This window comes from Neolamprologus brichardi, chromosome 20 (assembly GCF_056152115.1).
Source record: "Neolamprologus brichardi isolate AB-2024 chromosome 20, ASM5615211v1, whole genome shotgun sequence".
NCBI lineage: Eukaryota > Metazoa > Chordata > Actinopteri > Cichliformes > Cichlidae > Neolamprologus > Neolamprologus brichardi.
In genome coordinates, this window is record NC_142123.1 from 6,037,275 (window position 1) to 6,064,051 (window position 26,777).

The 26,777-nt window shown below is 40.8% G+C and overlaps 1 protein-coding gene across 3 annotated transcripts in view; it reads left to right on the top strand.

Annotated features, from left to right (window-relative positions):
• Positions 1–26,777, top strand: part of LOC102791662 (TOX high mobility group box family member 2-like) — an 80,993-nt gene that overhangs the window by 25,307 nt on the left and 28,909 nt on the right. For 2 of the 3 annotated variants that reach the window (XM_006785497.2, XM_006785498.2), the window contains exons 2-3: positions 3,462–3,554; positions 14,196–14,255. In XM_006785497.2, coding sequence (XP_006785560.2) covers positions 3,462–3,554; positions 14,196–14,255 — 153 coding nt within the window. The remainder of the gene's footprint in view (positions 1–3,461; positions 3,555–14,195; positions 14,256–26,777) is intronic. The other variant, XM_006785499.2, reaches the window with a different exon arrangement.

The following is a 26,777-nucleotide window of genomic DNA, read 5'->3' on the forward strand; positions in this document are numbered from 1 at the left end:
TGCTAAATCATACTTTTGACACCTGATAACTCTCTGAGAGGACTGTCCTTCACGAAAGCAGACCCGAGTGTGTAACAAAAAAACTCCTGCCTTCTGTCTCTCTCTCTCCTGCTTGTATGTGTCAGTTCCTCTCACTTTCTCGGTAGCTGTTATCCTTCACTTTCATACACTGACATCCTTGTCTGGATTTTTAATCTGGCCTAGTAACAGACACGAGTTTTGCTGACAGTCTTGTTTCACCTAAAAGCCAAATAAAACTGTCTTTAATTTTCTCTACCACTCTACCGTATAACAGAGCAAATCTTCTCTCTCTCTCTCACACACGCATGCACGCACACACACACACACTCGCAACACACATACACACACAGAGTCTTCCTCAAGCACAAGGCTATGACATTGAGGGAATGTGATGTGATGTATTGTAGTGAATAATGTATTCTGCAAGGATTGTACAGAGCGCGTGGAGCAGATGGCAGCAGGTTGATCTCGATGTGTGTGTGTGAGTGTGTTTAATGATGGCAGCGTGTACATGTGTGGTATGTGTGTGTGTGTGTGCGCACGTGTGTGTGTGCTCAAACAGAATGGGGGAGGAGGAAAAGGGAGGTAGGGAGGGAGAGTGGGGGTTGTTGCATATGTGTGTCTATGTGAGCCTCCTTTGTGAGATAAAACATGCAAATGGTGGATTATTTTAATGCAGTTTTTTTTCTAGAGCCCTGAGCCTTAATCCCTAAAGCAGTTGAAATGAAAATTGTATATGTTTTCTTTCAAACTCTCTCGCTCCCTCCTTTTTTTTTGGTGGTTTTTTTTTTTGTTTTTATACATTTTTTTAATTCCCTGATAGGAATTTACAACTACCAGCTGTCTAGGAACAGGATCCTTTGCGCATTAATTTCTCTGGTGTAGTTACAGCCAGAGACTTACAGCTGGAGAGCATGGAATTGACTAAAGCTAGTCAGGCCTGACCTGATCTGTTACATAGTGGAAATAGCATGGGTGTGATTTTTCTCCGATCGTGCGGTGATAAAAACGTTGAATGCAATAATAGAGCATAACACGGTTTGTCACTCCACGTGAACAGATATGAAGCGTGTGCTTTTATAAACACTTGCTAACACTTACATATACGTACGCCATTGCAACTGGTGTTTTAGATGGTGTCTGCTAGCCTGCGTTTCTGATATGTCGCTGCTAACAGCTAACATGCTTTTTTTTAGCGTCACCCACACCACAGATGCAAAAACAGAGAAAAAGCCACGAACCTGGTTGTTGCAATTTCTCTGAAAACGTTTTTATCAATTAATCATTGCTATCCGGGGGAAGAGTTTTGCTGAAATATCAAAGCTGAATCAGAGCATACGAGACAGCAAGCAGAAAACAGCTTGACATTCTTGGCTCTTTAATTGCGGGGACAGTGAGCATAATTGAGTAAATGTATTTAAGTATTTGAGTGAGCTGATTCAGGCTCTCTGGGATGGTTGATATTGTACTTAGGAAGAATTGCCCAAGGCAATTCATTAGTGGTAAATAATTGAGAGGCTCGGATAGTGCTAAGGTGAAATGCCTGTTATTATTTCATGGAGTTTGTGTTCTTAGGGCTCTTCAGTTTAAGACTATTAAAAATGCACAAGCCTTCCCACAAATTACTCACTCGAAAGATTCACAATGGGTGCTAATGACTAACCATCCATCTTCCATTGTTTTCAAGCTCTGCGGAGCTGTGTCGCCGCATCATTATCAATTCTATTTCTGCTTTTGCTAAAGTTCTTTCATTTCTTAGACGCTGTTTTGTTACTCTTGTGCTTTTCACTCATTTAGTTTCAGGTAATTAAGGCACATCAACTGCAGCAGGATGCATGCAGAGACATTTTGTCTCTATCCCTAAATGGTAGCATCCTATAACCAGTCAATAGATGGATGAAATTGAGCCATATGAACAGGCTATACACAGTTTAGGCAACTGCAGATTTGGAAAATAAACAAAATTGGCACAATTTCAGTGTTTTAGTGCACCTGCGCCCATCTTTAGATGTGGTCGTGTGAATTTCACCTGTGCTCGTAGGAACTTGGTGTTCAGCTAAGTTTTTCTTTGCTGAAAGTTTTTCTGAAATGTTCCTTTGAAGTCGGCTGTTTTTTGGGTTTTTTTTTTTTTTTTACCCCTCTGTGTTATTTGTGTCTGTGCATACTTGAGAACCCATGGACTCTTATCTGGTAAAAATTGTCACCTTTGCGTGTTGGTTTTCTGGTGATGCAACTTAAAGGCCACTGAGGTTTTATTTAACATATTAAACACCCACACATCACCACGTGACAACCAAGAAATGGTTGAGAATCTGAAGGCCTAATCAGTTATTCACAGAAGTCTGAGCTCTTTGCAGTAAGAGAATAATATGTATAGCTTTTGGTTTGTGGTCTGGACACGAAATACAATTGTCCCTTAATAAATCGGCTGTTTTATCTATTTGTATTTTATAGTGTTTAGCAAGTTGGTAAAACCTGTGGTTGAATGTTTCTTTTAGCTATATGAGCAGCATAACTTTTTATGGGTTATGAATGAAGAAATAAATGCTCTTGACACGCTGGTAGATACGTTCACAGCCAGGCGAGGACGAATCCTCATAATACCAGATATATGTGAGTCCCAGCGCTGCTAAATTTCTCCGCTTCTTTCTTTTTTTTTAATTTCACATTATTTTGCATGTCAAAGTGGACCTGTTGCTTCACTTGCTGCCTCCATTCTGCTGCTGGCGTCCCTTCACCTAGAGTACAAGTATGATCAAATGTAGGAATTTTAACAGCGACTTTTTGCCAGATATTTTTATGCCTCTGATTTCTGATGCATAGCGAGTCTTGCATCTTCCCATTTCTTGATTGCATTAGCCGAGGCCATATTTCTAATGTAAATTACATTAGCTGACGTTCACAGTTGTTCATAACCCAGCTACAGCTGTGAGCTGTGTGCACTGTTTGTGAAGAGAGTGTAAACTGCGCTCTTGCCACATTCCTTTGGTGCACCAAAACTTGTCTCGCTGCCAGCTTTCACTCCTCACTGTCTTGCCGGGGTTTTTGTGTACATGCTTGTCAGCGTGTGAAAGAGAGCAGGGAGGTTGGCATGGGGAGGAGGCGTGTTCGAGGTGGAGGGTATGTCAGCTCATTAACCTCCATTCTTCCCGTAGCACAGCGCTGCATGTCACTGTGTAATTCTCATGTCGTTACTCCTCCCCCTCCACGCGTGCGCGCCGTACTAGAGGAAGAGCAGGGCAACCGGAGAAAGGGAGAAGGAGAGAAAGGTTCACGACAGAGGGCGGGAGGGCTTGACATGTTCCCTTTACAAATGCCCTGCTTGTACCTTGCAATCTAAAGCCCTGTCGTCTCCTTTCCTTCTCTGCTTTTGTCTTCTCTTTCTCTTCTTTTTTTCCTGTTCGCTGTCTCTCTCTTTCTCTCGCTCTCTCTAACCACAGGCCCGGTACAGTGTGGGTGAGCGAGGGGTTAGGCTCCACACTGCCCCCTCTCCGGCCATCAATCCATCTAGGAAAAGACTACCCACTGCTGTGGTGAGATAGCCAAGCCCCCTTATTTTTTCCCTAGCCGGTTGATTTGGAAAAGTGTACCTCAAGGTTCTATCCTGGGCCCTGGTCAGTTCTGGAGGCTTTATGCTGAGATGAAATTGCTCTCCGTATTTATGTCGAGCTCCCTATAAGAACCTTCACATATATGTTTTATACACAAATGTGTGAACACATATGTATCGTTTATAGTGTCTCTATTCAAAGGCAACCATTTTACTGGAATCTACAAATCATGTCAGGAGTTTCTTAATTACGGTATGTGTGAAAACACGAAGAAGGTGCGAAATACGCCTCGGTAGTTGTTATGATCAGGTCACATGGTGATGTGTTATGTTATGATCAGGTCGCATCCAGAGAGACACATTAACTCTGAATAAAGTGCCTTTGACATGTTTAGAGTTTAACTTTACTTTTTATTTAAAGATCTCATGAGGCTCTTTATAACAAAAGTTCTTTCTAACAGACGTTGTTTTTTTAATGCATAGCTTCATTTCATATGCAATGTTATCTGTTTACTTAACTCTGAGCTAATAAGTTGTTAGATATTGTTGCTGATAATCAATATTACTTCCCTATCTAGTCAAGTCAACGTGTTAACCTGTCTATGTTGCGTTGCTTGTGCTATTCTAATAGGTTGCTTGAAAACGAACACAACACCTTGTCAGGTGTTCTCTTTGTTTATTTGTTTTTTGTGCTAAATGTTTAAATCTGTGGCAACCACCATGAAAATAGATTGGTGCCTTTCCTACGCTCGTAATGATTTATTTTAGTCACTGACTGAACAGTCAAACTTCAGACTTTTTTTTCTCCCTTTGCTCTTTATACTTCATTCTGTGCAGAGGCAAGAGAACAGTAGATCGCAATGAGATAACCAATTATATGCTAGAGGAAACCAGACTTTTTTTTTCCTGCAGCAGTTATCTGATGTTGTGGTGAGCAGAAGCAAAGGGCTGGGGTAATGTGACATTCACTCTGCCCTTTATCTTCTCTCATCACTGTTTACCCCAGTCAGTTAAAAGTGGCTTGTGCTCTGCATCCTCTCCTGCTGCCAGAGAAACCTCACTGACAAAGACTCACCTAGTGACATGCACATACTGTACGGACACGCATACTGTGCACGCACATGCACAAACGTGCAAATACACATTCACACCACCACAGACAGGCGAATGTCAGGTAGTCTGGTGGGATAACTACTTTCCTCTCGTTGTTAAGTATAGCAGTACAGTACTACAGCACCTGCTAGCTGCTAGTTGCATGTGATGCTGTTGTGCTTGATGCTAGGAAGGTGTTTCCCAGGACTGGTTAGCCGACAGGCCGTTGAAGGCTACCTCAGTAAGCTGAGGGAGGCCGTGTGGGTGGCACCTTGGTCTGACATTTGAATTCTTCTGTTATACCTCTGCACATGCGCTTGCACGTGGCTCGTTTCATGGCTGTGACCTCTTTTGCACTCTGATACATATACTGAACAGACAGACAGATGCTAATCAAGGTTCATACAAGGGGTGGAAATCCTTGAAAAGGATAAATGTTTAACGTATTGTTTTAAAGTTATTTTTCTCAAACTGGTTGGAACTGCAGTTGAACTGCTTGCATAAGAAATCTATGAATACTGACCGCGTACTTTTCTAGATAGACAAATCATATAAATAACTTGTGAGAGCCTAAATAATTTTGTCTTTCAGCTAAGATGAAGTCTGCTGGAGTTGGAACTGCCACTCCGAGTCTGAGCATGTTGTTACAGGTTGATCTGCCAGTCTTTTTCATGTTTACCCTCTGATGGAGCATTTAGTGGGGCATCACAACGTGCTGGAAGTTTTCTGTTTTAATGAGCCCTAGGTCAAAAAACAGCTACTACATATCATGGTTGAAATAAGGACCATATTCTTGAGAAGCTCCTGTAGAGTCTGCTAAAAAAAAAATTTTTGTTTGTTTGTTTGTTTTTACAGGAGAGACCGCTAGCTTCTTCAGCAACTGAAAAGGATAGCAAGCATTAGTTAGCCAGGTAGTTGACTTGCTAACTGCTTGACTTGTTGTACACTCGTCGTCCCCCGACTGATAATACAGTTGTGGTTTACATACACTCATCATCAGGATGAACGTCCTGGTAATTTCTGGCTTTTAATGAGTTTGTGATTATTTCTAACTGTTCCTTTGATTGTACAGTACAGAATAATTGTAGACAGTATATATCTTTATTGACTATAAATTTGATTTTTTTTTCTCAACCACAGAGGGCTAATTTATACATATAGCCCCCATACTATATGGCTAATTTTCCCAAGGCCCCAACCTCAACCCTGTTGAAGATTTGTAGACTGGGTCTGTGACAGGAAACCAACTAATTTAAATGAACTCTGCCAAGAAGAGCGGTCAAATTTCCAGTCAGAATTATGACAGAAGCTTGTTGATGTATACCAAAAGCATACGGTTGAGGTACAACTTGCTACTTGTACAACATTTGACCAAATATTAGTAGGGGTGTATATATGTATGTGAGCCTGCATGTATACGTTTGATCTTGTAGAATTAAGAGAAAATCTAAAATGAGTTTGAACTTGTGCATGTCATTAAAGATGTGTACTGTACAATCATACCACTCTAGAAAAGGAAGAGTTCAAAGACATCATTCAAAGCCTAAAATTGCCATGGCACTCATGCTCACAATGAGTGTATGCAAACCACAACTGTGCACAAACAAACCATACGTTGACCATGACGTTGACACAGTACAAACATGCTTCCTCGAACAAGGTGGTCCTTTGACCGAATGCTTGTGGGTTTGTTTATATAGAAAATCAGTTGGCTTTTGAGCTACAAACTTGCACCAAAGGACATAGTAAACGATAATACTCATGTACACTGGGAAGTGAATTGATGCTGAGTAGGTACTAAGACTCAGAAAGTGCCTGGACAGTTGATTAAAAGAAGGATGGATCCATGCTTTCATGATCACACCAAATTCTGTGCCAACCATCGCTGGAGGCAACAAACCAGGCAATATTTGTCTACTCTTCTATTGTCAAATGGTCCGTGCAAATTGTAGCTACAGTTTCCCATTCTTAGGTGACCGTGTGGTCTTCTGCAGCTGTAGGCCATCTGCTTCAAAGTTGAGTAGGTTTCTGAAATAATCAGACCATGCCATGTTCAAAGTCACTTAAATCACCTTTGATTCCAATTCTGATGCTCAGTTTGAACTTCAGCTGGTCATTTTGACCACGTCTACATGTCTAAATGCTTTGAGTTGCTGCCGTGTGATCGGCTGTTAGGATATTTGTGTTAATGAGCAGTTGAACAGGTGTAGTGGGTGAGTGTATGTAGCAACATTATCTCTATTTTGTTCTTCCTTGACTCCTGGAGGAATGATTTTCTCTGAAAGAAAGCACCACAGATGAGAGGCGTGAGAGAGAATGAGCAAAAAACCAAAACAATAAGAAAAAAATATGTTTTTCTGAGAACTGACGCGTTCTCAGATAAGCGTGAACTAAAATGAAATTTTCCACTTAAAAGCAGTGACACACTCATGATGGATACCTTTTGGCCTGGACGGATCAGCTGCATAGGTTTAGATCATCGCTAATTCTGTGACACAGAAACTCTGCGGCTGGTGCACAGAAAGAGAGAGACGCAGAGGCTGGGGTGTTAGCACGAACGTATGGTAACGTAGGATATACCGAAGAGAAAGCTGAATCATGGTTAACCTCATTTCCCATACAGTAAGAATGAGTTAGCCTTCTCTAACAGTAAGCATAAGCTGAATAGCTGAATGCACGTAACATTTACCTATTTCTTTTTCTAACCTTAAAAAAAAACTACTTTATGGTTTTGCTAACCCCACGAAACATTAAAAAAAGCATTTGCAACGACCCTAATGAGGTAACCAGATAAATTAAGCTTCTTGTATGTATAAAATGAGCAAAACATCTTAAAAATAGGAAATTCCCCAGTGCTTATGCTTAGCTCATTATGGGCTTTTTTAAGATACAACAGTGGAAATGCAAGCACGAGGTACTGTAAGCTTCTATTTGACACAGCACGGTTATCTTATGTTTGGTTTTGCCTTGTGTACCTGCATTTGGAACAAAAAAAAAGATCTTATCTGACTTTTGAAAACAGGAAAAAAAAAAGCAAAACATAAAATTTCATTACATTCTCAAAATCTGTCAACCTGATATTTCCATTAGAAGGTGTGAACTACATTATCATCGCCGTTGAGATTTTTATCGCGCCGTAAACTCACCAAGTCACAGTGAACCCAAGTTCAGGGTGGAAACAAAACCTTATTTAGCATCAACCGACCTGTCTCCCCACCCACCTCCAACCCCAACCTACCCCACCCTCCCCACTCCCCCCACACCCCTTCCTCCCCGCGCAGTCTCAATCTCCCTTCCCACCTCTCACCACCTTTGCTGCTAACTGTTATTTCTGTTTTGTGGTTGCTCCAGTACAACTGCAGAGTAGATGAATGGGAGCTTTGTGTGTGTCTGTGTGTGTGTGCGTGTGTGAGTTTGTACGTGTGTGAGTGTTTAAGTTGCTTCTGGTGGGAAGGGGTCATTGTGTTTCACTAGCACATGTTGTTTGACTAGTTATGAGTTGATGGATTGCTTAATCAGTAACAATAAAGCCAAATATTTCTTAAACGGCAGCCGTGGGAGAGGTAAGCAAACATGTCTTGTGATGCTTCTGCAACTCTCCTTTGAGGAATGCAACACTAGAACAGTTCGTGCTCTCCAGTCCTGTAAACAAATACTATGTAAGATGGCACCAAGCCAGATATAACTCCCAAAAAAATTCCATCAAAATCAGCTGAGATATACAAGAAGCTGCTCCGTGTGTTGTGTCATTGTCTGACCACGCTCTGTGTGGTCCACTGACCAGAGCACAGCGTGTTCAGATAAACATAGCCTGAGCTTTGCATATGAAAATGAACCATGCAGGTGATAAAGGTGAGGGTACATAAGATGCGCGGCGTTGTGGATGTGACCCTAGTGGTGCTGCAGCGCACTCTGCACATGCACGTGTGGGTGTAGTGTGTTTAGTGTGTGTGTCTGTGTGCGCAGGATCAAACTCTCACACCCAGGAAGAGGCCCTGTTTCCCTTATCTAACGACAACAGAGCATGTGTCGCCATGGCCACAGGCTGTGCTTTTTATGGGCTTTGTGTGTCTTTGTGTGTATGTGTGTGTGTGTGTGTGTGCCATGTTCATTGTTTGCCTATGTTCATTGTTTGCTTGGGGCGTGGCGCAACACCAGAATTGTTACTATAGTGTCTTTTCTCTTCGCTGTTTCTCTCTCCTCCTCCTATGTAACTCTGAAAATCTACAGCACTTTCTTTCTTTCTTTCTTTCTTTCTTTCTTTCTTTCTTTCTTTCTTTCTTTCTTTCCTCTGCATCTGTTTCCCTCTACTTTTTTAGTCTTTCTGTCTGTCATCCTTTGTGGCTTTGAACCAGCACTGACAAGTCGGGCAACATCAATTCCAGAGCCACATTGTCTCAGGTTCAGGTTCCTACGGCTTAATTGAACAGAGGACTGGTGAGAGAGAGGGAGAGAGAGGAAGAGAGAGAGAGGGGGAGAGGGATGTAAAAAAGAAATAAAGAGAAGAGGGGGAAGATGAGGAAGAAGGGTGCTCAAACAGGCATACATATTGCATGAGCCCTCACCACCACCACCACCACCACCACACCCCTTTCTTCACAGAATAGCTGTGTACTGTTCTGGGCTTATTAATTCCGCTCGGTGAGAGAATTATTTTTAGAGACTTGGTGTACTGGCAAAGGCTTTTAAAGTCACAAATATTACATATTCTGCTTATAGATTCTCTTTTATTAACTGAAAAAGTAAAAAAAAAAAAAGTTGTTTCGGGTTGTTCTTTAACATGATAATGCATGGGGGGTTCTATACAGTTTTTCCTTTTTGAATGCTTTTACATACATTACAAAGGTCTGTAGGGTGTTGATTGCATAAACGTGCAAAGTTGCCGCCGATATCTGATTGTATCTGCGGCCACTGGCATTGTGCTGTGATATTTAATAAGGTGGTAAACCCCAGTGGGGGTAGTGTTATATGATAATGCAGTTCTGCTGTCATAATGAAAGAAATCTCTCATGTTTGTCTATGTTGTATAATTGGTTTGTTGTTATCTATACATATACATATTTTAACAACATTAAAACTTTACAGCTGACATAGATCGTTCTAATGTTGTAAATCTATAAGTTTATTAAGTTTTGAGCAGTTTATTCTGTACCCATGGTTAGTAATGTATAATTTGATATAATGCATTGCATATGAAAGCTTAGTATGTCAGCTGAATGAGACATTTTCCCTTTGAAGTGTAGCTGGAAAAAGAGACAAGTAGCATAAAATTCCTGAAACTAATCATATCCCAGTATTTATTTATATTCTTGTGACTGACCGGTGACACATGACCTATATATGTTGCTCATTTCTACTAGGTGGGCTAAATGTTTAGTAGTAAATAAAAGTTACATGCCAGATGTGACGGGGGTTTCCTACTCTTTTTGACAAATGTACTGCCTCACACCATTTTCTGGAAGTGTCACTAACTTGGGAAGCCAGTTCAGATGATGCCATATGCTATTTAGCATATCCATGACATCACTGCACCGTATTTGCATTCTAGCTAGTTCAGCCAGCTGTTTGCGTCTCTCCTACTCTCTGTGCTGACATATACTGTATTTTCATACAGGCAAATTTCCAATAAAGCTCTTCTCATTTACATATTTCTGCTTATGAGACAATGGAACAAGTGTGAAATAATGACAGGAAGGTGACCAATTAAGACTCCCTCGTTAACAGGCAGCCGATTCCAAGATGCACTTCTGCACTGCTGAAATCCCGAGTTTTATAACCTTGACATCCCCTGACAAAAATTACCATACACTTATGTTACAGATAATGCCAATTTGGATATATTTACATGCAAAGTGATCACTTGAAAGAAAGTAAAATGGCTCAGCTGCGGTGCGGACGGCTGAATGCGCAACCGCCACTCAGCGAGCGCAAAGAGTTGTGCCTGCGGCAGAAAAGCAAGAGCTCGTGCTCATGGGGCAGCCCTGCAGCCCAGTAGTAACATAAATGTACTTATGTACTTTTCACAATTCCTGCAGCCCATAGAGACAGGCTTGTAATAAAATGCTTTATGAACCGAACCTGAAATAAACGTGGCCGCTAATATTAGCAGCCATCTGATTGTGTATTTGAGATAATTACGTCCAGTTGTGTAAATTCGGCCAAATTGTCGTGATGCTTTGTAGCTTTCGACATTTTTCATTACTACAAGGTGATTTGTCTCTCTAATCACTGAGCAGTTTGGGCGTTACACAGACACCCAGAGCAGTTGAACTCCACCCCGCCCTCTTCACAAACAGATGTTTCCTCGAAGGCTCGTGTTGTCCGTCAATCAAACGCGATCCTCGGCAGACTCTGTAATTCTGCCTCCAATCCCGTCATCAGCTGTCTCAAAAATATACTCCCAAGATAAAAAAGATCCCAGCATTGTATTGCCCCATTACCACTGTGTAAATATTACATGTTTTCCCTGGATATGCTAGTTAGCATTACTTCCACCTTGTGGCTTCATTATTTTTGAAACGCTCGATGATTGCACGGCATGACCTAGTTCTGGGACTCTGTCTCTCCGTCTCTCTCTGTCACTGTCTTTACTTTCTCACTTCTCTACCTAATTTACTCATTCTGTGTGTCTCTCTTTTTTTTATGCCCTCTCTACAGCTCCACCTCATTTTCTTTTCACACTGAACCTGTCTGCCTCCTTTTTTTTTGTCATTTATTCATTGTCTTTCTCCATTTACTGCCTCAGCATTGCCTTCATCCTTTCAGGCTGCCTCTGTTCTGCCTCTGTGTTACTCATCCTCCTTCTCTCCCATGTATGCATTCTTTATTTCTCAATTTGTCTCTCTTCCACAGCCTATTATTATTTTTCTCTGTTCTCACCCCCTCTCCTTCCCCCCCTCTCTCGCTCTCTCTACCCCTCCCTTCTTCTCCATGTTTTTATTCCTCTCTACCAGCACCACGTGTGCCACGGAGGGAAACATCGCGAGCAGTGGTCCCTGCTGAACAATTACCATGCAAAGCAATCCAAATAGAGATGTTTGCCGAAAACAACATGTGTGTAATTACTGCTTAATGAGGCCCTTGTCTCAGGCAGAATGCCCAATTAGACTGCCGATGAGAAAGTGATGCCAAGGCCCGGTGAAGAAAGAGAGAAAAGATGGGGCAAAGAGGAGTAGGCAGGGAGACAGAGACGTGGAAGTAAGGAGGTTGCAACATGGAGAAAAGGGTGTCGAGGATGAGAAACACAGGGGGGAAAAGGGAGCAAGGGGAACATGAGAAACTGTGAAAAAAGGAAGGATGTGGAAAGAAAGATGGAGAGACTGAGGGGAAAGGGGAAAGATGAAGAGAAAGGGGAATGAGAGAATTTCTGCGGTGTATATGTGGAGTAATGGCAGAGTTGATAGCATTGAGCCGAGGATAAATTGGCATATTAAGTGGGAGAGTGAGGAACTGCTAAGGAGAGCTATCAAAAGGAGCAAGAGGAAAGAGCTTTACATTGCAGTCTGTGGGCAGCCATGTTGAAGCACAAAATGGTTGACCTTTCTGGGCAGTTTGAGCCTTTTTTTTGGCGAATATTGCATTATAGATGTAATTGGTGGAAATAAACATTATCTCAGTTCATTTGTTCCTTCGGAGCAGGGCAGAAACAAACGCCGTCGAGGATTCGCTCTCGAAGAACTCACGTGGCAGAATTAGCTGTAATGAGAGCCGCGGTTGAAAATGCCATTGTTCGCAGTCGCTTTTTATCCGAGAGAATCTTATTCTGAAGAAGCTCTCGGAATGGCTTCATGTCACCAGTGATATCAAAGTGGATTTCAATGGAATGAAATTGCTCAGTTAGGCGATGACAAGAGGCTTTCATGTGCGGAATGAAGAGTTTATTGCAGCTATGTCACCAAGGTCAACATTAGTTTGGCCCTCTCAGCGAGCGGCAGTCACTTCCCGCCGCAGTTCGGTCAGATGATAGACACCGGCGTGCTTGATTAAGCAAATTAGCAGCTTTAGCGTGTGGCATTGAACAATTATCGTCTTTTTTTTTTCCAGCTGCTGGTGCAGTGATGTTGGATTAATCATGTCAGGTGTGAACGAGGCTTAAATGCACCTCTTGTGTCAGTTTCATGTTTTCGTATGAATTTAATCATTAGAATAACCAAGTGAATCCTCGCCAGGGTTTCCACAGTATGCATCGTTAGCCAAGCATTGCCCCGAGGCAGGAACTCATTCCCCCGTCCTTTCTCCTACAATAATGTACAGTAATTTCTCTTTCTCACCACTCACACGCTCATTTGCTTCGACTTTTTCCTGTCTTCCAGCGCAGATATTAGATTTCCCCCTCAGGAATTCTGCCCATTTCCGTCCATTAGTCTACTTATTTGGTCACTGTTTTTGAGCAGGTATATGTTATGATCCATTTGCGTCCGCTCATATCCAGTGCGTGTCTATTTTTCAAGGCTTTGGTCGCTTTCTTTGCCGACACAAAGCAGACCACCCGAAATGAAAAGGGCCTCCCATATCTTCACATCTTAGGAATTTGACATGGAGCGCTGTGTAGTTTGATCGTGTTTTTTCTCCTGTCTGTTCCCGAGTCGACTGCGCAGTCATATTGCAAGGAACTGCCTCCCTCAACAAACAAAAAAAAAAAGGGAGCTTTATTTGACACATTGAGTTTCTACGCGTACGCGTGTTCACGTGCAACATTACCCGCTCCAGTCAAGGTTTTTTCTATTTGCCGCAAGTGCGCGGTGACAAACCTTGATGCCTTTGGAAGCCAAGAGCATCTTAACGTGGTCACAGCTTCTCAGTCACCTTGGCAGCACACAGGTTCCGTTACCGAGCCGTTTGTGGCGGCTGAATCTAATTTCCGCTTGAGCTAAAAACAGAATCCGCCTGTGGTTTTTTTCTTTATTCGTAGCGCACTCATAGTCGATCTCGATGGGGAATTTAGCTCAGTAACATGCTAGACGTGAAGGCTAGCATGTTGCATGAAACTCTGAAATGGTGACCCAGTGTTGCTTCCCAGCGTCGCCGCCAAAAGTAATTTGTTGTTATGTGAGTCCTAACCCCATGACAAGCAATGTTTTGGCACCTGCAGCAAGCGATCCTTCATTGCCTGATTAGCTCAAATCTAAAGACGCAGCATGCCCTCATTGTGCTACACAGACACACACACCAACACACATGTGCAAGCCTCTAAGCAACGCACACTTTACTACTGTAAGCACTCACAGATTCACCCGCACTCATTCTCTTTCTCGCACACACACAGCACAGCCCAGAGGGAAAAGCCCATCTCTCGTCACTTTGCTCATGTAGCCTAATTACCGGCCCGCTGACGAAACAGTAATTACCCATGCTGCCATGCCACCACGAGGTTTAACCAAAGTGACAAAGTCATTAGTCTCACACTTCAGGCCACCCGTAAAGAGCTTTTCCTCTTTAGTACCTCTTTCACAGACCCACCACCCTTTAAAAAAAAAAAAAAACTCTTCTTGCATACAATGTTTATTTCTTTTTTTCTTTTTTCTGTTCACAGTTTGATGGTGACAACATGTACATGAATGACAATAACCAAGAGTTTCGGTCACCAAACCAGGTAAGATCGCCCACGTCTTTTCCTGTAAGCCCCGCAGACTTAAATAAATAAATGTCTGAGTAAGCTGATGTCACCCTTTAACAAGAAGAGTTTATGGATTGTTATGTTTGGGTGTAGACTGGAAAATGTGAAATGTACACATTTCTCAGTGAAGAAACGTGGAAAATGGACAAACAAACCATGTGGTTAGCATGAGAGGAAAACACAAGTCGAAAGTGATGTGTCGCCTTTTTACCGCCACTGTTGTGGGCACATTTCCAAGTTATGCTTTTGTCTCTGTGGAAATTCTGAACATTAATAAAAAATGACTATGTCCACCAGTTTCTTTCTCATAGGCCTGCATCAGAAATGTTTCCATCATTTGATGTGACAGTCAGTGTGTTTCACAAGGTTTCAGATCAGATTTAAATATTAAATATATGATTGGAAGGTTTGATTCTTAATAACTTAAAAGTTTATTTTTTTTAATATCTATTTAACATCAGATGGATTCATCCATAAGCCCCCACAGTTTCGGCAACATGTCAGCCCACTGAACCAGACAAAGCAGCAGTAATAGCTTACAATGACAAGCTAGTTGGATCTCTGGTCCCACTCTGGAGCATCGTGGTCCCAGTCGCACATAGACTCAGTGAATAAGACAGGATCGGTGCTGAGTGCTCCCAGCTGGTAGATGGGAACACATGGCTGGACATATGGCAGAATTCAGAGCTCCAGGATTTGTTGATCCAGCAGCAAGGTCTTCATGTCCTGACAAAACACGATGAGGTGGAAGCTCCACATCAATTAGCGCTTTTCCAAATAAGTCAGGCCAAGGACAGCAGGATCCATACTCACCTTCAATCACACACAGACATAAACACGCACACACTGTTTCATATAAACATACTCGTTTACTGTAAAAGGAAGTGACACGTTTTCTGACACAAAGTAATTCACAAGTTATAAGCTCACGTGCAAGAAGCTGTGTAGTTTCAGTCGTGTGAAAATCGTGCACTTTCTAATATGGGCATAGCACCGGTAACTGTGAAAGCACACTGAAATAATGCATTGCCCCCATAAGGATCAGCATAACCATCATAACTATTAAACCACTATCCCAAGATTAAGGGTCAGTTCACCCACTTTGCAAAACATATCTTTTTGCCTATTCCTTTATGATGCAGAGAGGCATTTTCCCCGATTTTTAAAAAGAGGAAGGCGCAATGAGGTCTAACAATTGGGGCTCATGGGAAATCAGAAAACTCCATCAGAAATAAAAACCAGCTTGTCTGCAAATATTTCAGGGGAGACCCGCCCCTTTTTGCCAATTTCATGATGAAGCATGCACATGGACATGATTTAGGATTTCTCTGCTTAGACTTTGAGATGTAACCTACATCCTGCTCTCAAAAACAAAGGTAATAAAAACATAATTCAATGAGGAGAGATCATTAGAAGATACAACTATCAAATTTGCCGATTAGACTTTGATGGCCCATCACAGCAGAATGGAATCCAGTGTTAGAAACTCGGACAGGATCCCACCACAATCTAGCTGCTGCTGGTAAAGATACACATGATACACTGATTGGCTTGCTTGAGGTGGAGGACTGGGTGCACAAAAGAGTCCACATGGGATAATAAAAGATGAGCAGTGAGATTTATAGTACGCAGAGTGGAGACAGATTGATTTGAAGAAGGCGGGCGAAAAGAGGATTGGACTAGAGCAGTGATGTCAGCATTGAGTTTTACAACACGGGAAAGGGAAGGCGATGTGAAGAATAGACTAGCAGCCAAACACCTGGGAAAACAGACAGATGTTCAAGATACATCTAAAACTTTAATAATCTAAGATTGATGCTTTAATCTGTTTTTCAAAGTTTGCTTTTAATTTTTTTTAATCTTGTTTTGTAAATTGTGTAACTGACCCTTTAAAAGTTAATGTATTTATAACACCAACCCCTCCCAAAACATGCCTCTACTCTGACAGCCCTTTGAAGTAGTAAAGATCCGGCAAAATGCCCTCACTTTCTAAAAATGCGCTTAGTCTCACGATGTAACATTTAAATTGGGCCTTTTGATGAACAAGAACATATGTACGCGCTCTTAAACACACCCACATATATACCCATAAACCCGTACACACATGTTCTCATAAAAACCCCTCACACATGCATTCACACGCCATCATCCTATAGCCGTAAGATTGCCTTTCCTTTGATGTTGGGATTGAGTAACTATAGTGAGAGGTCGAGCAGGAGCTTTAGCAGCTTATTGTCTACTTACGGCGCACATCGGAGACCTCGACGTTCATCGTTGTTAGCTGCATTTCCAAATCTGCCCTAATTATGTCACTTATATGCATTTGCTCGTGCTAATTGGGATAAATGTCCAGCTTTGTAGTTTCCCAGCTGCAGCGGTCATATGTCAATCACCAACACCCACTCCAGGTCTGCAGTGTTGTGTCAACAAATACCTTCTTAGTGGATAAGGCAATTTGGGCTTTTCAAAACATGTCAGTTGCAGCTCTGTCGGTGCTGTCAAATAGACTCTTACACACCAGTTCTGAATAGCACTCTGAACACAGAGTTCACTGTTTGGTGCCTGATCCTTTAAAAGAGAACATTAAACGTGAGATTTCAAAGAGGATGTGCACCTTTTGCTCAGGAGCTAATGGTTGCAAAGGGTTTTTAGCACATTTAATATACTATATTATGCTATAAAAAAACAATAAAGGTGTGACCATTGTGTGAATTTTCTCTCTCCCTTGCACTCTCTCTTTTTTTTAAACAACCAACCACTACTATTTGCTGCTTTTGTCACCCAATAGATAATACCTTTAGGTCTTGGATTGATGATCAAGTAATACAAGCACTAAAAACACGATACATTGAGCTTTTTTGGGCTATTTTCTTACTAATAACAAAAATAATCATAAAAATGAACCCCTGCTGAGAACTACCTGACTGACATTTTTCAATAGGGAAGTTTTCTTTGGTCTGACTACATAAAAGCTTCCCTTAACAATTTTGCGAGGGCTGTCCAAATCATTATATTTTAGCTGAGTTGTGTAGTATTTTATTCGTATACTGAGATTTCAGAAGAGGTTAACCCATGTATTTCTTCAAAGCCATAACATTCCGGGAATGTGTCTGCATTTTCTTTTTGCAAAATTCGTTCTGACCGCTCGCTGTGTATACAGGTCAATCATTTCCCAATTGACGCTTATGCATTAACTGTGCGGCGGTTTGTTACATGTGGTTTTCTTTTGAAGTGAAATCAGGCAAATTAGAGGTTCAAATATATATATGATAAATTTATATGATTTTCTGCGTCGGGTTGTAGCGGTGATTACTGTGTAATAAAGAAACCCAGATTAAATATATTCAGTATATTCGTAAACAATAATCACCAATCATAAGGAGTATATAACTTTTTAAAATGCTTTTCCTACTTTCTAAGATTAAACCAATCCCCAGCTGTGCGTGTAAAAGAAATATGGGCTTCCTGTTACTTCTTTTCTATTTATTCTGTGTGAATAGCACAGTAGAGACTGATATTCTTTGGTCTTGTCGACAATGCTCAGAAATACTCTACCCTCACAATTGGTAAAGCTTTTTGTGAAAGAAGCCCATAAGCTTTAATGCAGGTTTTAACACTGCAGTAAGATACCCAGCCAAGCCTTTACATGATGTGCGCCTGTGAAAAAGGTGCATGTAGCCAGAACAGAGACTCCTTTGTTTGCATGTCTGGGGTCTTCCACGGCGTACACACTGAGGTAACAGTCCAACACGGCCAGAAGATTGCATTACACATAACATCTCTGTGCTTTTTAAAAGTGAAAACCACAAATCAGAAACAGTTTTGATGGGGCAGCTCAATGTACACCTGGACACAGTCCACTCAAGCAACATGTTTTCGAGGCTTTAAATACTGTATGGTCTCTGTATGCATACTGCACACATGGGCAGTTTGATGGCATTAATATTTTCCATGTGGTTTTTCCTGTTGCGATTTCAGCTTATAAGCAAAAGTGTGGGTGGGTTATTATGTTTACTGGCTTTGCTTGTATCTGCCCACACACACACAAAGCTAAGTCGATAGTTTGTAGAAATAAAGATTATGAAATATCTCAATTATCCCAATTAACTAAAACATGTTTGTGTAAGCAATAAAGAGTTTTAAATCACTTTCCTGACTCCAGACCTCCAGCGTGCCATATGTCACATTTCTTCTTCTTTTTTTTCTTTCAGTTAAACACACGGACGTCTAGTGTGCGCTTATTGACTGCTAACTCCCCAGCTATAAAAACAATGAGCCAATCAGCCAATTTTCTGACTGGGGTAAAAAAAAAAAGTGAATATTGTTTACAGAAATTCCTAAATCAGCACTTATTTTTTCCTTCCCAGAAATGTGAAAGTGTTGTTTTGAACAATAATTACTGCAACTTCTATGTTAACTGAAAGTGACAAAAATATGACAATCTCTGCTGGAGGCAAAATAAACCCCAACTCAGAAAGAAAAGCTGTCGAATTTCAGTCTTAATAATGTAATGAAAATGGCAGCGTGCTAATATCAGCCTTGTATATGTAAAATAATGCTGGTTGCACTGTATATTTTTGCAGCACTGTAACAGCGGCATGAGAATGATCACAGCCAAACCAAAATGGCTTCCTTCACCCACGCCAACACAAATTCTAATTTTGTATAAAGAGAAGTGCTCGTGATTTGGATTCATATCAGCCCGATCAGTCTGCAGGATTTCACTGACTTTTACGTTCGTATATATTTCTCTAGGTTTTTTGCACACCTCCCCTCGCCCTAAAGTGTAATAAGAGTCTGTGTGAAGAAGTCCGTGTGTGTATATGTGCGTGCTGAAGATGAAGCCAAAAAACTGAAGATAAGGAAGGAAAATTTATTTAGAGAAATATTAGAGAAGGAAAAAATGAGCCAGTGGCATGGGGTTGAATGGGGGGGGGGCACACTTGTTGCATTGTATCCCATTGCAGAAGACAAAGCTTTGGGGCCACTAGCAGCAAGTTTCAGCCTGTTTATGCCATTGCATTTTTGGCTTCAAGGTGTCTCACTGAGCTGCGCTCTATTGATTTGGCTGACTTTAGGAGAACAGTGGCTGATGGTCGAGATCAGAATAGAAATCTAACTTGTTGGATGCAGACTTGCTCTTTTTTCTCTTCATTCTTCTTTTTCAGGCTATAGTTCTGTCTGTTTATTTTTGTATATTTCTTAAGTCTGCCACTCCACCCAGCGTCTTTCTCTCGAAACTGTATTGTTTTCACACATGTGGATTTGACTAAGCTTCATATCCACAAACTGGTACGTCCGCAGTCGCTTTGGAATCGCTTCAGTTCAGCTCCGTGAAGATTTGTTGGCGTTACGGTTTGGTCAATAAGGAATTTGTTAAAGAGTTATTATACATCGCATTTCAAACCACTTTCCTTTTGTATAGAAAATGTATTTTCTTTAAAAAATAAAAGTGCTTTGTCTACCTTAAAACTTAAGTTAAATGCTACATTTGTTTATTACTTGTAATGCAAAAGTCAATCAAATGAGTAAATTTACCTTAGCACAGAACGTAAGTTTAGTACATGAATAACTTTTTTTTTTTAAAAAAAGAACCTTTTCGCAGGACTCTATGCAATCCTATTGACGATCCTATTCACCCTTACTGTGTTCATCTAAAGGGAGAAGGTAAGTAGCAGCCAGATGTTGAAATCAACTGCACTTGATTAACTGATAATCAGCAAGCAATGCTGCAGTTATCATGTTAAACGCTAAAATTCAATACATTTGGAAAAAAACAGAACAAGTATGGCTGGTTTGGAAGGTTTGCCAGGAGAAAGCGTCTTGTCTGTAAAAAAAAACAAAAAAGAAACCAACAGAAAAACATGACAGCATGGCTTAGATTTGCATCCGAACAAATTACGAGACTTATGGAACAATGCCCTTTTGGCAGAAGAGGCCAAAGTGAAGGTGTTTGACCAGAGTTCACAGCTCCCCATTTGGCAAAAACCAAAGACACCATATTAGCACAAACACCTCACGCAAACTGTCAAGCATGGTGGTGGAGGGGTGATGATTTGGGCATGCTTTGCAGTCATTGGACTGGGGCATTTTACAGTTAATGTGTTAACCATGAATTGCTCTGTATACTAAATTATTCTCAAGTCAAATGTGAGGCCATCTGTCTGACAGCTGAGGCTTTGCTGAAACTGGGTCATGCAATAGGACAATGATAGCATGCACAGCAGCAATTCTGCAACAGAATGACTGAATAGAGAGAGTTGTGCATCAACTAACACCTGTAAACCTCATTAAACTAAGATACGGTGTAAAGAAGAGTGGGCCAAAATTCCTCCACAAAGGTGTGACTGTGATAAAGTCTTACAGAAAACAATTAGTTCAAGTTATTGCTGCTAAACGTGTTCCTACAACCCACTGAATTGTGGGGTGTACCTAGTTTTTTACAGGACTACTTATAGTCCTGTTTAAAACCTTCTCTTTCATATTAATGTATATGAGGTTTGGTGTCTGATATGTGGATTTTATTCTTGCCGATACATTTTAGCCTTACTCATAAAATGCACACTTGCACTTTTTCCTGTATTGCCAGCAGCTACATTCACATCAGGATCAGAGCTGACCAATAAAAGAAGTATTTGAAGTGTGGGGAACGGTTAAAGTGGACATTTCTTCATTTTGATCAGGGAGAAGATGGAAATTCTCTGAGATAAATGTATAAAGGATGAATAGCAAAACCTCATCAAGTAGCAAAGGAAGGCTTTCTGAGTGAAATTAGTCCAAATGCATTGCTTGCTAGGAAGTATGCATATCGCTTCTCTGAGAGAGCTTAAAGGATTAACATTTTAGCAAATGTGCTCTCATTCACTTTCTTGGCTAGAGTCAGATGAGAAGATACCGTTATAACTTCTGCTGAGTAAATGTGAAGCCAGACAGTAAGTCTAGCTTTTTCAAATGAAATCAAAAGCAGTCTGGCACATAACCCCCATAAACAACATTAAAAAAAAACAAAAAAAACGTTAATTATCAAGTTAAATAAATGAACTATATCTTAACAATTAGTTAATTGAGCTTTGAGTCTGAGGTGCTGCCAGGTTTTATTTCCAGTATTCTCCCAGATTAATAAAAGTGGATAGCTCTCTTAAAAACATCTAACATGATGATATTTTGTCAATCAGTCAGTCGAGCTCCAGATGTTGTTTGCTGCGTATAGATCCAGCGCTCCCTCGCTCTATTTTCTCTACCTCTATATTTCTTTCTCTCTCTCTTCTTCTTTCTCTCTGAGTCAGAGATACCTCAGTACACCCTGGCACCGAACACCCAATGTGGGCGATGCTGATGTGAAAAGGCACCGTTACTTAATAGTGACTCACAGTGCACCATTATACCCCCACCACCATGACTGCAAACTCTTCTCACTTCGCAACGCTCTATCTCCCCACCAAGCTTCCCCTTATACTTCAGTCTTTCTATCGTCCATCCTTGCGTTCTTCCCCAGCAAGATGAAAAACAGGGGGACATTTGAGACAGAGGATGAAAAAAATAAAAATTGAGGGTCTGAAAACACCAACACGCATCTCACTTCTTCTTTAAAAGCTGCACAGAGCCGCTGGCAAGGTCGGCAGAACGAAGTAGAGATACATATTGCGCGGCGTGTATTTAAATTTCAAGAGAGCGTACAATTTCAGTATCCTGAATTCAGGCGGAAAACAGCTATGAACCAGCGCTGGGGCGTCGATATCTGAAAACAATGCTGGAGAAACATCAGAGGAACATCCTCACAACATCCACACCCATGCTTGGAGGGATTGTAAGATACAGTTGGAACCAGGAATTGTTAGTTCTTTATGTAGGTCAGTACATGTCAGCCAATAAGTCCAATTACCATTGCTCTCTGAAATAGAATGGGCAGTGACCTCTACTCTGCTGTCATAGGACTGAAATGGATGAAAGGATGCCTCGGATATAAGTGATATATATTTTCATTCAGAATAATAATAAAAAAAGATAAACAGAGTCTAGAGTAGATGACAGGATGACAAATGGTTCCAGAAAAGGAGTCCAAAGTGATGTGAGAAAGTCAACATTTTCATTGTTGGAATATGAAGAGTTTAATCTATCATCTTTTGATATCGGAGGCTTTAAAGCACATCTAAACGATCCACTGTCACACTCTTTTTAGTGTACTCCCTCAAATAGTACAGTACATACCCCGCAGAAAGGCAGCACTCCCCGAAAACAGCAACTTATCAGCAGCAAGAGTGCACTCAATGATTCATACACTCTTTTAAGAGAACTTGAAACCTTGGCTCTATTTTGGTCCCGGCCTCTCTCCTCCTCTCTCTCTGTATATGCAGCACAACGGAGCACAGGGATTTAGTGGGACTAAGTAGTTTGATATTTCTATTGGTTTTCTGCATGTATTTCCACTCTCTCTTCCCTTTTCTCCTAGTGATCTTTCTCATCGTATGGAGACCAAGGTCATGGCTGATTGAAATATAATAGAAGTGTAGACATCTGGCCTAATACTGTGGGAAGTTAAATCTATTTTAATGGCCCCTGCCGCAGTGGATTCTCTCTGATGCACTCTTGCGCTTCACTGACAGTAAATCACAATGTTCTCTTATTGCCCTGACTGGAATGAGGGCATAGAGAAAGAACAATGAGGGATCCACATCATTTGTTTTCACCCCTCCCTTGCTTTTTCCTCTCCTCTGTGCTCCTCCTCTTCTCCCCTCTCCACTCCGTTTGCGACTCATAAAGCAAGGGGCTTAAAGAGAGTGACATCATGAAAATAAAAATAAAGGGGATTATGGGCAAGCTATTGTGCCATATGTGATTACTGGGGCTTCCATGTTCCCTAGGGGAAGATGAGTGACTACGAGACAACATATTTTATTTATTTATACAATTCGCTCTAATGAATAAGAATAGGAAATGTGGCTGAGCCCACTGTATTGTGCCCTTTGTCAGGAAAAAAAAATGAAGAAAAAGAACTGCAGCCCTGGTCCAAACATTAAAGAATTTTCTGCTTCTCTCTGTTGCAGTACAAAGATCACCCTTCATCTTTAACTGAGTTGTTTTTTCCCTTAAATCGAACTGACATAAATGTGCAGCGCATGGCCCTTTTTCACACCTTTTCAAAATACTTCCTTTGCGGCCGTGTTTTTAGAGTTCACGTACAATCTAGTACAGGTCCACCCACATCTGCAATGGAGAGTCAGGTCCTTTTTACCCACCTAAATGAGATCCATTTTGATGTGACATTTGAGAGAATTACCAGTGCATAGGGGAGCAGGGAGGAGGTTAGCTCACTCTTTAGCGATTGGTTGAAGCTTACCACAGCCCACCTGTCCTTTAGTGACGGACGCTACCTATGACCCTGAGCTACTATTGGACGCGGTGAAATAGCCCCCCACACACACACTTCACTTATCCCAGTTCTTTCTTTCTGTCAGTCAACCTGGTGGGTCTGCTATTCCATTCTCCTTCCATTGTACTTCGCTGTCTGCTTTTCTTGATACATCACCCAAATGGAGTTCCTTGGCGTTTAAAAGCCAGGTCAGATAGCCTCTGTAGACCCCGCAGACTGCCGCTGTAATGTTCACTTGTGTGGCACGCTTTAGCTCAAACACACATTGATGATGAGTTTGATTTCTGCCCTTTCTCAGTGCTGCAAGTTTCATCTTTGAAGGTGAATTTTAAAGATTTCGCATTGCCACCCGTCTATCTCGACCACACAGGGTGGACGTGAAAGCCGTTATATATGCATGGCCAGCTGTTGTTTGTCACCAAAACCGTGCTGCTCTGTCATTTTTAACAAAGAAGCATATGGCTGAATGACTTTCCATAGGACGCTTTATACTCATTCAAAGTTATCGAGTTTTGTAATGTATGTGTGTTCTGTTAAAAATAAAAAAATAAGGGAACACTTGCACAATTTTAACTTTTACTTTTGGTGTAATTTTGAATCCAAGTCTCAAAGTGTTGATGATTATGGTTTCCGCCGACCATTGTCAGTTAAGATCTTAAACTTGAGTATTTCATTCATCGAGTGTTTCCTTAATTGAAGTAAGTGGATAATATCAAAAGAAAGACAGCTAAAGTGCTAATAGCAAAGTCCATCCAAGACAAGCCGCTCTTGGCATTGGACAGTTCGCCTCTTGTCAGCTATGACAGGCTCTCTGCGTACTGTGCAACATTTTCATTTTCCTGTATTTGATTAACATGTTATTGTTCCCGCAAGAGCCGTCTTCCACTAAACACCTACAAATGATTCCATCGCCGAGCTAATGACTTCATCTCCTCTTCTCAGCCATTTGGGTAAAGAAAACTTTAAGTTAAGCCAACTAACACATTTATCTTTAACGATAAGTTAATTACTGAAGATTGCTTGAAAAACTGGAACGGTGTTTGGCTGCGGAATTTTTAACCTGCAAGTTTACACATAAAAGTGACATTTTCAGTGTTGAGATTGCCATGTATACTGAGAGTTTAACAGCATCTGCTGTGTGCATAAACTAAGCAAACACAAGTTTAACATGCTTTCAGGTAAAAACATTGCATAACGCAGTGACTATTTTGCTGAAAAAAATAATTCATTACTGTTCTGCTAACTCTAAAGGGGGAAGCGCAATATCTTGAAACAGTCTGCAGCACAAGCAAGAATCAAATAAAATTAAAAAAAATACTTTGACCTTGAGAGCTGTTGAAGGGATCGATCTGTTTGATTATAGCTTTCCACTGAGTCCCCTAAGCACTGTTGTTTTAGTATAAAAACTACCATTAGCTAACTAAAAGAGAAGTTAGCCGAATTCAAAGCATGAGTAGACTCACAAAAAAACCCTTTAGATGTATTCCCTTTGTACTGGTCATCTCCATCAGAACTCCATACAAATTTGAGTTGTGCAGCTTGCAGCTATGGGAACGTGTTGCTGTCTGTGACAACTTGCAGTTGTAAAGGCTATCTCTGAAGATATTACATGCATGGTTTGTTGTCTTCGCAAGTAATGGTGCAGCTCCTGAGATGAGCTAATAGAGGGTATCAGCCGCACTTTAGAGAGAAAAGATTCATCTTAACCCGACCATCATTCACGGATTAGAACCAGAGGTCCAAAATGCCGTAGAGCAGGTTACAAAGACAAGCCATTTTCATATATTCATTACCTCTCCAACTTCAAAAGTCTGCTCCTGATCTCAGTAAATGTAATAAAGCACATTGTTTTCTAAAGATGATATGTATGAATCTACCATAGCGGAATATTATTTAATATTTGCAACTGGCAACATTTTTTACATATTAAAAATAGAAATGTTTAATATTATCTTATATTAAATATTGAATTTAAGCAGCAAGTGTCCAGAAAAAGATAAGTAGAAGAAAGATTTAATACTGGCATGCTAAACTGTATTGTTATGTTTAATTGGATCACATATGTCTAAAGAAGAAAATGTGAGACTGAGGATGCTGTGCGAATTAATTAAATTTTTTAAAAACTACATTACAACATTGTTATAAATGCTGTGGATAAATGTTTAAGATCTGAACTCCTAATTACTTTGTTAATGTTACACTGGCAGCAATAATAAACACTCTAACAGGCTTCATAATGTAGACGACCATTCTGGTTCCTGAATTATTTTAGTAAGGGAAAAACACCCAGTTTTTTTCATAAATCGCACCCTGTTTATGAGTGTGTGCTGGACGACTGCTGTATTCCTAGTGAGTTTCTGTGGGTGTACCCATAACCATAGCAAACCTTTTCGAAGTCAGACCATAAAACCTACCATCAGTTAGGCTTTGCATTTTTGCATTTTGTATTCTGGACAAGTTTCCTCCCAGATGAATGTAGAGGCCAGATTTATAACTAGTCCGGTACCCCTTTACATCAACAGATAGGTTTAACCTCCAACATTAGCGGTCTGGTGGTTTGTGTGAACAGAGTGGCCACGGATAGAGTCAAATGGCTGGCTTGAATTATTGGTTCATTCTGCCTCTGTTCACTACATATATTATAAGAGTCTGGATCGACATGAATGGAAACTGCAACTCAACTGGTTGGAGAAGACATACAACCACAAGGCAGTAATTCTAGTTGTTTTCCAAAAAAAACAAGGAGTGGTTTAAGCATGATGATAGGTACTTAAGAGCCACAAGTCGCATCTGTGAACTTAGTTATAGAATGTGAAAAATAGGTGTTTTGATGTCAAGTCACAAGTGATGAACAAAAGAGATTTGGTACCATCATGTTTAACTCAAACAATAAAGATAGATTAGAAAAGAACCAATAGAATCCAAAGTAATGTCCTTGTCTTCAAAAATGACGGATTTGCTGAAATTTCACCTCTACAGGGGAGGGTGAAGGTTGGAGAGAGAGATGGCTGAATCAACATTTGGTGTTTCTTTTTGACCTGTCTCTCTTTTATCCACTCCTCTCCTTGTCCTGAAAGACAGTATATTTATGAATTATTTATCCATGTTGGAAAATGTTAAACTTGTGA